Here is a 13,098-nt window from a genome sequence, read left to right on the forward strand (position 1 = left end):
ATTATATTACAAAGAAACTTTTATGAGCATTATTTTGAGGATTTGCCTCCCTGACTCTTTTAGGGAGCCTTCGAATTGGCAGTCATGCACCTGCTCACCCGTCTTCTCCATCACCCCGTTATTCCTGCTCAACACCAGGCACTGCACAGCAGAAGTGGCAGCCAAGACGACTAACAATATTGTGCCTTACTTCACTGGCTGCTGCTGCTGCTGCTGAATAAATCTAAACACTGAAGACCCAATACAATCTAAGGACACATGGCGGAGCAAAATTAGGGATATTGGAATCCAAGTGGATGCCTAATATTAAAAGCATTAGGTCTTGCCCATGACAGCGAAAGGGATAACACCAGCCATATAAAGCTCAAACTTTAAATAATAGATATCTAGGACACTATGTCCTGAACTATTCTTAGATGTTTTCAGAAGGACTTCTTCAAGTACAGATACAGGTTTTCTGAACAGGGCTCTGAACAGTATCCTACTATCTTTCGAAGTTGGTCTATATCAAAACATGCACCACACATATTGCACATCACTGATACTGAAGCAGGGGTGGAGAAATTGTGGCCCCCCAGATGTTATTGGACTTCCAACAATCCCAGACAGCATGGCCAGTAGTCAGAGATTATGGGAACTGTAGTCCATCTACATCTGAAGGGCCACACATTCCTCACCCCTGCTCAAAGACTTTATGTACAAATCTCCAAAGAGCATATATTTCCCCTCTTCACTTTCTTTCTTTTTGCGTAGATATTATGATTCTCCGCAATGACAACATATTCCTGGACCCAATAACTTCAAAAATTGTCTACATGAAGGCACAGATTTAAAAGATCATAGTTTCTATAGTACATTTATACTTAAACACTGCATTTGAGGTTGGGTCTCCCTAAGCAAATACATCTTTCTGCTAAAAACTCAAGCAGAAGTTATATTTAAGCATTTTTAAATGCAACCCCTATATGACCTAAAAGCTTTTACAAATATCTGCTTGGCATTCATGTTGAAAAGCAAATGCCAGTGTTTCCAGTTAATTGGATCCTATAGGCACTGAACACCTCCCAGCATTTCTGGCTGGATAGCAAATGGAAGGAATGTCTCTTCCCCAGATCCTAATCATGGAACAGAGACAGATTTAATATAATTAATCCTTTTTTTAAAAAAGAGAGAAATGTTTATCACTGACACAGAATTAATAGTGCAACTGTGGTAAACATCTTAATTGAAAGAAGAGCTTATTCTAATTAAATTAAATGTGAAGGGATTATATAGCTGTTTTATCTCCCTCACCAAGCAACATTATTAGATTCCTTAACAGGACAATAAGCAGCATTAAGTGTATACTAAAAGCTATTCTGCAAGGTACTTGATTTGTAGCATGTTTACTCAAAAGTAAATTCCTTCAAATTCAACAGGGCTTGTTTCCAAGTAAAGTGTGCATAGGATTGCAACACTACACATGTATATATTTTTCATTTTTCATAGGATGGATACTTTATATGCTGTTGGAAACTGCAATCAAGAAGACAAGGAATTTATAGTGAAGACAGATGGCACAGGCAATATATGTTTGACTTCAACTATGGAGTAATTTACATGTAGCTGAACAGAGAACACTGAATTTTTAAAGGCTAATTCTCTGACAGCTGGACAGAGGCAAGAAAGCCCAGTGGAAATGCTCAATCGGAGCTTATTCTGCCATCTTCTGTATAAAAATGGAAAGCCAAAAATATCTTTAAAAACTAGGTTATGGTTAAATGACTGATGGACATACCAACATCTAAAAATACTTCTTCAGTTCACAGAGAAAAACAGAGGAATATAAAAGGCCACAGAATGATTCAACTCTGGAAGGCACGTAAGCTTGTGATATGGTGAACAGAGATTCCCCTGACCTTGCTGTAAGTTTTGCCATAAACAAAATTAATAGCTAACTACTATCTTCTCGAATCAGAGCACAAAAACAAATATAAAAATAATGACCTACTTAGACACAAAACTCTTTATCTATTTCATTTTCTTTATTTTGTATGTACAGAAGGTGGAAAGGGGGTTTGATACACAACCCTGCACTTCATGTTGCTGCATAGCTGTTATGGCGCCCAGAATTTAGGATCCACCATCAGGTTCCCTACTTTAGAGGAATTCTTTCCCCTTATTTTGACACAGGGAACTACTTGTGAGAGGATTTTAAAATGTTAATGCTATAGGAAGGAGGGGGCGACCATTTTTTGGCTCGGGGGCTACACTGGGTGTTCAGTGACCTACTGGGGGTTACATGCCCAAAGGGGACATATGTCCAGTTCTCACAGAAAATGAAACGGCCATCTCCTCTTTTGGGGTGACAAACACACGGATCTAGCAATACAAAATAATTCAATGCATTACTTTCCTTATTTTTTCTTCCATGCCATGCCCCCCTCCCCAGTTAAGCACTGAAAAGCATGGGAATTATCTTGTGTGAAACACCACAGAGCAATGGTGTTCTCTTTCTTTTATCCATTTTCCTTTTAATTTTTTCTGTTTAATTTCCATTGTTGTTCCTTTCCCCCAAATACTCCACCATCTTATCTGATGACAGCAAGTGAACATAATTGGGTGTAAATACATTTCCCGTTGATTAATTCAAATAGCTACATGATCTTTTATTTCACTAGTTAGAAATAAAAGGAACCTATACGGACTTTACAAGAAATAGAGCAACCTATACGGACTTTACAAAGCTGATCACAATTTTATTTATTGTCATTTGGACTTTAAATTGCAGGTAAAGTTTTTAGCAACCTTATAGGACAGTAGGAGAAAGTGTTTCTCTACCAATAATGAAATTTCTTTCAAGTAGTTTAAAAAGAAGAAGATATTCTTCTGCCTTGGCAGTTTACATTTATAAACTCTTCCCTTTCTTGGAGATAACATCACATACCTTTTAAGAAAGAAGTGCACTTCATTTACCCTTCCTGTACTTAAAAGAATAAGTTCTTGAAACCCCCATAACAAAAAGCACTTTCCTCTGTCTTACAGTTACAAGAAGAAATCTCATAAGGGAGTTAGTAATATGCTGAGCAGAACATTACCAAGTCTCCTGCAGAGTATTCATGTAAAATTTATGTCTTTTATGCACTTCCATTTCAATATGAAATCTGAGAAATCATAATATGGTACCTTCTTGAACATCCTGGTGGAATCTTCACTTATCTGCATGAAGCGCATGATGACATTGTTCAGATAGATGTCGCTCAAAGTTGCATGATCTTTGCTTTCCCGTCTAACTTGGTTGAGTAGTAAATACCAGCAGTTTACTGGAGATAGCAAATTCTGGTCTTTCCTAGTAAGTACAGATGTTTAACATAAGTTGTGTTTGATGCAAACACATTACCAGTTTCAACAAGAACAAGACTGCAGCAATTCTTATTATTTATTAAATTTATTCATCATTCCCCATTGCAAAAAGCAGCTTACACACACAAATACAGAAATCCATAATTAATATAAGAGAAAAAACCATAAAATCAGCAGAAGTGAAGCAGGTGGCTACTAGGAGGAGGGCTTTCTCTGCTGTGGAACCCTGGCTGTGGAATGAGCTCCCAAGAGAGGTTCGCCTGGCGCCTACACTGTATTCCTTCCATCGCCAGCTGAAGACCTTTTTATTTTCTCAGTATTTTAACACCTAATTTAACTTAAATTTAAACTTTGCTGTTTTAATTCCGTATTTTAATCTATATCAATTTTTGCTGTGTGGTTTTATCCTGGTTGTGCTTTTTATATTGTATTTTGTATTTGTGTTTTTAGACTGTTGGTCGTTTTATTATGCTTTCCATGGTTTTAATTTTTGTGAACCACCCAGAGAGCTTCAGCTATTGGGCGGTATAAAAATGTAATAAATAATAATAATAAAAATACATACAAATAAAAACAAATACCATAAAAACATAATCTAAAAACAATGAAAACAATATACAATTTAAACACACATTTAAATTGCATAAATACATTAACATGTCTGGGATTGTATTAATGTGTGGATTAAGCACCCATTGACACCCAAACTCTGTATAAATAAAGAATGGTTAAAGGGAGCCTTTCAATGCATATTTAAGAGTGGTGAGGACTCTAAACCCTTTAGCGGTTATGAATTTTCAACCAGGATATGGTAAGAACGTCATGTATTAATAATATACAAAAAATGACTACACATCATTTTTGGAGTAAGATAGAAGTATTTACATGGCAATCCCCATTTGTCAACATCATTCATATCCATTCAGGAAATCAACAAACAATAGGGAATGAATAATAGTCTGTTTTAGTGTTTCAAGTTCACAGCTGTAGCAAGCAACTGAAAACATAAGAAGTCAGGGACAAGACATCCCCATTTAGACTGGGAAGATTAAGATATACAACGGTAGCAACAAGCTTCTGCTTCCTGCATTCCCACTGTAATGTCTGGAGGGAAAGGATGATCACATCCTCCATGCTAGTTCCTCCAAACTTTCACATGATTACAGAACTACTGCAAAATGATGGGTTTTAAATTTTTTTGAATATTGTTTAATTTATGTACCAGATCATTAATGAAAAGCTAGCATGGTCAAGTAGATGGTGTGTTACACATGAGCCTTGGAAATTTGGGTGTCAGATCCTTGTTCATCCACTAATTCCCAAAGTCTTTGACCAGGTTCAGATGACACACCGCAGCTTGTCATGGGTTATTTAACCCACAAGTCTCAGCACCCATGGACCCAGCTCATTGTGGGTTATTTAACCCATGACAAGTCACAGCACCCCCTCGGGGGTTGTCATGCTGTGGGAACCCAGTGAGGGTGGGTTATGAGAGGATTATTTAACCCTCACATAATCCATGCTCACCAGGTTTGCATGACATGACAACCCCTGAGCAAGAGTTGCATATTCAAAATCGTAATTATACGTATCCCACATGCACCACAGTATCACTTATTTAACCCACATCAGGCTGTCATGTTGCGAGAATTGTCCAACTTCACTTCTCCATCTCTGAAATGCCAATCAAGCTAAATTATTTTGCAGTGTCATTGACAGGAACAACAGATTCTAAAGTCCTCGACAATAAAAAATAGGAATACAAATTAAGGAATACTGCTATTTTAATACAGAATACAGAGCTCCGGCTATTGGGCGGTATAGAAATGTAATAAATAAATAAATAAGAATTACTAAACATCATAAAAACACCCCTACCCAACAAATCCTTCTTGAAAGCAAACACATAGCACTGCTTCAGCTATCACAATTTCATTCCAAGAAACCATGGTTTATTTTACTGGGAACACATTCTCCTTGCATTTCTAGCTTCAGTGATGATATCCTGGCTTCCTTAACCACAGTTTCCTGTAACACTTGTGGTTTAAGGGCTCCACCGAAATCAGTATAAAACTGGAAAATGTTTCACAATCTAGTTTGGAAGGAATCCTTGTACTACAGAGTACCCATTCAGACATCCCCTGTAGTGGGAGAAGGTGTTTCAGGTAATCAATCAGAATCAGATTCGGACCTAGAGGAGGAGGCGCCAGACACCAGCCAGCCTGTACCAGTGGTGGAGGAAGGTCTCATGGGCGATTCAGCAACTGGGAGTCAGCCCTCTCCAGAGCTTATCTCCTCAAGGCCAAATCCTACACACTCAGTGGAAAGTGAGCTTTCTTCCGGAGGAGAGCGCCCCGACAAGCTAGCTGACGCTAGGGTCCGCTAGAAGCTAAAACACAGAGCAGATGGAAGGCATGAGAAAGTCGGTTCAGCTAGGATTGTGACAGAATCTGCCTCCGCACCAGGCTTTCTGAAGTTATGGGTGTTTGGGAAGGGGCTTCCTGTTCTCCTTGGTTGGACAACTGTCTCACTTAGTTTGCATAGTTTTGCCTAGGGGGAAGTTTCCAAGAGATTAGCCTCTCTTCAGGTAGAAGAGATGTTTGCTGCTTAATAAAAAGCTTTGTATATTATCTAGCAGGCCTCATCATTTGTCTCCCATCGAAAGCAGGAGCTTTCTGAGAAACACGACGATAGGAAACCAGGATATATTCTTTGAAGCCCAGCATGCAGCCACAGTGCTAATTCCTGGACTGAGATTGTGGCATTTGAAATGGGCAGTTGAATATATAAGGAACCTTGGCTTACTTGTATTGTTGATGGTCCTTGGTACTCCTTGTTTTTGCCATGAACCTTTCTGCTAATTTTTCTAGGTTACGAGAGTACTCAGTCTCTATTTCTGCCTTTTTGCGAAAGAAATCCTGCAGGTCCTGAAGAAGCTGCACCCTCATCTCAGTCTGCTGCTCCAGACATTTCTGTTGCTCTATTAGCTGAGCTCGAATCTCTAGAAGACACAAAATAAAGCAGTCAGAAGAAGCTGACAAATTCAGTAAAACACAACAAACCTCACACCTGAATAATACTTTATATAATCAGGAATTGCACTGTACTTTACCTACTGTACATTATATAACTCAGCAAACAACAACAACAACAACAACACATTATTATTAGCTAGAACATTCAGCTGGTCCTGAGTATGACAACCTAGTTATTAACAGGTGCTGGACAAAGGAAATATATTACATCTGTGTTAAAAGAGCTTCACTAATTACCAGTTAGTTCCCAGGTGCAAATCAAGGTGCTGGTTTCAACCTTTAAGCCCAAAATCAGGGGAGGGCAACTTTCAGGAGGCCCAGGGGGCATTTTTGCATCCTGGACTCCCCTTATAGTGTGCTCCCCTCAAGTGCTGGAGGAGGAGGAGGAGGAGAAGGGGATGAATGTCCATGGTGGCTATGGAGCACGCAAAGGGTCAAAAATAACTTGTTTGCAAGCTAATTTTGATCCTTTTGGTGCTCTGTAACCACTAAAGATTCCTTTTTTGGGAGGAAAGCGGGAGAGCCACAGTGCCGCATGCACCCTTTGTGTTGTCCACCCCGGCCCTAAATAATATGGGTCCAGAATACCTAGGGAATACCTTTTTCTTTATGAACATACCTTTCCTTCTGCAGCTAGGTCAGGGCTCCCCAAGCTTTTGAGGGGATGCAATGGGCACATTTTGAATTTTAGGGAAACGTTCTTGGTGCCATCATAAAATGGATGCCATGTGGAACATGTCCACTCACAAAATGGCTGTTGTGGACTGAAGAAGCTAAAGCCAGGGCCAAACTATATGTTTTAAGACAGCCTGCTCTCTGTCACTTCCCTATAACATCTAACACAAACAGCACATGTCATAACGTCATTGAATTGTACATTTTCCTGCCTCACATCATTTGCAGAGGAAGACAGAGGAATGTCCAGTGCAATGACATGCCACGTGCTGTTTGTACTAGATGTTGGAAGGCAGAAGAAATATGCAATGGTGGCCCATTAAACATCCAGTTTGGTCCTGAAATGAATGAATTTTGCGTAGTAGCTGTGCCCTATCTAGATAGAATGGAAATAGAAAGACACACACACACACACACACACACACACACACACACACAAAAACTCCACATTTCCCACTACAGTTTCATGCCAGCTGGCATGCAGACATTAGCATCTGGTAACTTTTATTTAATGCTCATATTTCTGTTGTGCTGGAGTGCTAAGTACTTCTCTGATTATGAGACCACCTAAAATAAAGCAATTTGGAATGCTGTTGCCATAATAAACATGTTATTTTTCATTTCTTTTCAAACAGAAATGAAACAAGAGGAAAAGTCCACAGAACAGAAATTATGACTCCAGGTACTAAACATTTATATTACTTTTTTCCAAGTTGCCATCAGTCCAAAAGCTTCCACAATTAAAATATATAACATAATATAATGCATTAGTGCAGTCATATGTTAATAACAGTGGAGATTTGTATCATAAATAGGAATTCCACAGAACAGAAATTATGACTCCAGGTACTAAACATTTATATTATTTTTTCCAAGTTGCCATCAGTCCAAAAGCTTCCACAATTAAAATATATAACATAATATAACATAATATAATGCATTAGTGCAATATGTTAATAACAGTGGAGATTTGTAACATAAACAGGAATTCATCAATAGTGATGAAATTGCTTCTTCTTCTTCTTCTTAAAACATTCTTATATTAGGAAATACCAGTGATTTCAATGGAACTTTAATGAACAATGTGTGTAAGGTTTGGATACTCATGACTTCAACCGTACCTGAATTTCCACCTAGACCTGCGACTAGTTTCAGCAAGTAATTCTCATCATGTGATCATGAGCACATGCAAATGTTTCTCATAGTCTGCCTTTCAGAAGATATTCCGATGAACCTCAAAACCATGCTTCACTTTCCTCATCCCCTGATTCAAAAGAAGGCCTGAGGATTGGCATGAATTTTTTTTAAAAAAAAAATCTAAGAGAAAAGAACAACCGCAAATCTCCAATCTGCTTTTAAACTAAGGTCAATTTAAAGAGCAGTTGGGAGATTCTACAGAATACTTCATAAAAGGCTATCATTGGTGAAAGTGTGTATCTGTGTTTGTTGATATTGACTTTGCAGAGAAATTAGGGCATATATATATCGACAGAGGGGTGGGTGGGGAAGTCTTCACAACCAGAAACACTTGAAATTATTTCTCAGGATGGAGGTTAAACACTATTAGGATGCCCACCAGGATCCTAGCTAGCAAAGATTTTTCAAATACCAGGCAACTCTAGATTACACAAAATGCCAACGGAAAGGATTATTGTCTTTCTATCCACAGGTATGTCCCTGTCCCATCACCCCCGGATGGCTTTCAAGGAGAAATGGAAATAAAATCACGCTATCAACAACACCTAAGATATTTATTTTTATTTATTTTAAGCATTTTTATAGTGCCACCTCACCATTTCTGGCATTGAGGTGCTTTACAATAACATATAAAACAATTCCATTAAAACCCTCAACCCACATTAAGACAATTCCATTAAAACCCTCACCCCCAAACCATTAAAAGCCCTCAACCCCAATTTAAACCACCCCCTCCCCAAACTCTTATGAAAATAAAAACGCCTTACAAAGGCGTTTGAAGCAATTGAGAGTGGGAGCCTGTCTAATCTCCAGTGGCACTTTATTTCATAATAACCAGGGGCCAGCCACTGAAAAAGCCCTGGCCCCAGCACATGATAGAATTTCAAAATGTATGCTGATATGATGTGATGAAGTTACATTTATTTGAACTTGTTAACACTACTTCACTTATTGCCAGCAGTGGTTTTATCCAATTTATTGGGAATTTCATGAAATAATTACTGGAATAATCCAACATTCATTTTGAAAGCTAAATGTTTCTATATTACCTAGGTGGCCCATGTAAATTATATTCACAAAATTGCCATGTCTGTTCATAACCATAATGGGACAGGACTGGCTACAGGTCTATTTCTGGGCACAATTTACAGTTCTGGTTGATACGCATACAGTTCTAAACAGCATGGAGTCTAGCCACTTGAAAAATTGCATTTCCCTGAACCTTTCATTGTTCATTCAAAGCCTCCTCCGGGTCTCATTGCTATCTAAAGTTATGGTGACTGGACAAACCTCAGTTTATGTTATTTTTGCTATACTGTTGTCAAAGGCAGTGAGCACTGAACTCATGGGTCAAACGTATGGGCAATGGCCCTCTAAAACAGGGGTGGGAAAAAATGGCTTTTCAGATAATTTTGGCCTACAACTCCCATCATCCCTCACCACTGGCTATGCTAGTTAGGAATGATGGGAGTTGTAGGAAAAAATTCTGGAGGGCAACAAACTTTCCATTCCTGCTCTCAAAAAAGCTTTTCAACTGTCATGAATTAAGACGACTTCATTTATGCATATTCCAACACCCAATAACTTCAACATTTAGTGATGACACTTGCATGAGTAAAGCAGCTCTTGGCTTAAACTCTAGAGAGGTTCCACATCACCTGTCATCACCTCAAGTACAATACTTTTCAGTGGAGGCATTGACACATTCAACTGTAAATCATTGAGTGATGAAACACTCAGTAATGTACATTTATGTGTGACTCATCATTGTGTCCAGAAACAAAACCATCTCCTGTTTACTTTCCCCTAGCCTGGCACTGAGTTTGAGACTTTTGCCTAACTTCATCTTTCAATACTGCATGTGACCTCTGCACGCCTGTCTTGAACCATTTTATGTGGCTCCTGTGTATTCTATATCGTGGGGTGTTCCAATATGTCTTTGCTTCCTGAATTCATTGTGTGTCCTAAGTCTTGTAAGAATTTCTGTCAGACAGCTCCTTCAACGCAACTCCTTTAGGCTGTTATTTGAGCAGACTGGTTGCTCAGCGGGTGCTGAAGAAATTGTTTATCACTTGCAGTGAAACTGGAGGACATTCCTATGGGGATATTGCAATCTGTTTTCAGAGAAACACTGAGGAAATAATTATTATAGATCCATAGCTTTCTTTTGCCTTCTCTTTACATTCTATTGTATTCTCTGTTATTTAGCAAAATGGATGCAGAATATTAACCAGGATGCAAGAACACACACACAGGCACACACAAATGCAGAACAATGTGTTCGTTAAATGCTATATTTGCCGTTATATTTTGTCTTCCCGGCTGGTTTTTTTTTTATGCTGGTACAACACAAGCAAACTACAGTGCCCTGTCATTACTAAAGGTAAGCACCAAATTACTACTAATTACTCTGGGGCTTACAGTGACCCCAAATTACATTTTAACTCCAGCAAGTCAACTGTATTCCCATCAACCAGTCCATCCGCTTACCAGCAAAACAAAATCTTGTGAGTATTCGCACCCTTTGAACAGGTTGAATGCAAAAGCAACTTGCTGTGCATAGTTACATAATAATTGCAATGATATAGAGTCAATCCACACAACCCATTCTGGGGCATATGTTCACAGTCTGGAATAATCATTAAGTGCACACAGCTCCCAGTTTACTGTGCCCCCACCCCATAATCTTTCAGGAGCTTTTGAAGTAGCACAATCGCTTGGCATAGTGCTATGATATTTCATTTAGTTACATAAAAAAATCTTCTAAGTAGTACACAGATTCAATTCTGTCACATCCTAGCAAATATATTACATTGCCTCATGTAGTGGAAAACAGTAACATATTGGGTGGATAAAGAATTTTAGGCTGCATGTTTACTTGAAATACAAGTGCCATTTCAGACTTGGAATCTATTATATATAAGGAAAAGTTACCACTGGAAGTTATTCAATCTAAGTAATTCTGAGATTTGAAGGCAGTGGAAGCAGAAGCTTTGGATGAAGTATGGTCTCTAGGGTTTGAAGGCTTTGTTCATCTCAGACCTACTGTTGTGTTGAAAATGGCCAACGAGTCCACTTTGTGCCAGTACTTTTCCAGTTCATCTGGCTGCCAGTCCATGTCCAGGCCTGACTGAAAGTGCTGGTATTAACATTCAAAACCCTAAATGGCTTGGGGCCTGGTTATCTGAAGGACTGTCTCCTCACATATGTACCTGCCTGAATCATAAGATCATCTTCAGTTCTTCTCTGTGAGCCCCTGCCAAAGGAAGTGAGGCAGGTGGCTACCAAGAAGAGGTCCTTTTCTGCTGTGGCGCCCTGGCTGTGGAATGAACTCCCTAGAGAGTTTTGCCTGGTACCTATAATGTACTCTTTTTGGTGCCAGGTAAATACCATTTTATGTTCCCAATATTTTGCATTTTAGCATCCTAGTCTTTTAATTTTCCTGTTTAAAATCTTTATTTTAAATCTCTGCATAGCTGCTAGGTTTTATTCAGGTTGTACATTTATATAGTGGTTTTAAATTTCCCAATTTTATATTTTATGCTGTACTCTGTGCTTTTGATTTCTGTAAATTAAAAGAGAGCTTTGACTATTGGGTGGTATAGAAATGAAATGAAATAAATCAATCTTCCCCAACCTGATGTCTTCCAGAGATGCAACTTCCATCATTCTCAGCCAGAATGGTCACTGGAGGGCACCAGGTTGGGGAAGACTAACCTAAACCATCAGGCTGTGGCTACCAGTGGCATTCACCCACTTCTTCTGGCAGCAGAGCTTCAGTCTTTCCTCCTGGATTTGGACCCGGCAAGCATTTATAAGAGTAGTGGAGAACCTCAGGCCCAGGGGCCAAATCTGGTCTTCTGGGGTTCCCCAGGTGGCCCCTCCCCTCCTCTCCTCCTGGCTCCACCCCTTTCCTCACTCACCAAGTATTGGGTAGCTTCCCAGCTTTTGTGCACGTTTTTTTTTATCATTGCAAAAAGTTGAAATGCCTCTTAAGACATTTCTTGCAGCATAAGAGCTTTAAGAGAAAATATGATCATATTTTTGGTATTTTGGCCCCCCATTTTTGCCTTTAGCCTCACCCACCACTGGAATGCAGCCCCCCACCCACCCAAGAGCTTCTGTTAAATGGAATTCAGCCCTCAGGCTGAAAGGGGCTCTGTACTCCTGCTTTATAATAACTGGCCCAGGAAACTTCAGGAAGCAATTGAGAAGTCTGACACCATTTCTGGAAGCTTACATAAAGATTATTTATTTAACATTTATATAACACCAGATCTGATGAAAAGCCATCAGAGCATAACATTGTTGCAGGGTTTTATTCAAACAATAAAACCTGCAACGATGAAAACAACATTAAAAACAATAAAACCATTAAAACACGACAAACTGCACATTTTAAAAGGATAAATTGCATCTTTATACCCTTTCTAAAGGCCAAGGGAGTGGGGCCATCGTAGTTCTGGAGGGAGCACATTTCATAGTTTGGGGGCAACACAGGAGGAAGTCCTTTCATGCATGCCTGACATGCAGATAATGGCAGCCTCAAAAGAGCCTCTCCTGTAGATTTGATACTTGGGCAGGTTTATAGTGAGACAGGCAGTGCCTTTGAAAGCCAGGCCCTAAGCTGTTTAGGGCTTTAAAGGTTAAGACCTTGAATTGAGTCCAGAAATTAATTGGCAACCAGTGTAGATCTTTCAGGACAGGTGTAATATGATTTGGTGTGCCATTTAGTGACCTAGTTATGGATTTTGCATCAATTGAAGCTTCTGGACAGTCTTCAAGGGTAGCCCCACATAATGCCCACTGTAATAGTCTAAACATGATGTAACCAAAGGATGGATAACAG

The 13,098-nt window shown here is 39.2% G+C and overlaps 1 protein-coding gene across 1 annotated transcript in view; it reads right to left on the minus strand.

Annotated features, from left to right (window-relative positions):
* The window catches only part of SRGAP1 (SLIT-ROBO Rho GTPase activating protein 1), a 117,987-nt gene that overhangs the window by 50,090 nt on the left and 54,799 nt on the right, over positions 1-13,098 (minus strand). Inside the window, exons 2-3 of the mRNA XM_063133941.1 lie at positions 6,148-6,343; positions 3,166-3,328 (exon numbers count right to left, since the gene is read on the minus strand). Of these exons, the coding sequence (XP_062990011.1) occupies positions 3,166-3,328; positions 6,148-6,343 (359 nt within the window). The remainder of the gene's footprint in view (positions 1-3,165; positions 3,329-6,147; positions 6,344-13,098) is intronic.

Source organism: Elgaria multicarinata, chromosome 9, assembly GCF_023053635.1.
Source record: "Elgaria multicarinata webbii isolate HBS135686 ecotype San Diego chromosome 9, rElgMul1.1.pri, whole genome shotgun sequence".
Taxonomy (NCBI): domain Eukaryota; kingdom Metazoa; phylum Chordata; class Lepidosauria; order Squamata; family Anguidae; genus Elgaria; species Elgaria multicarinata.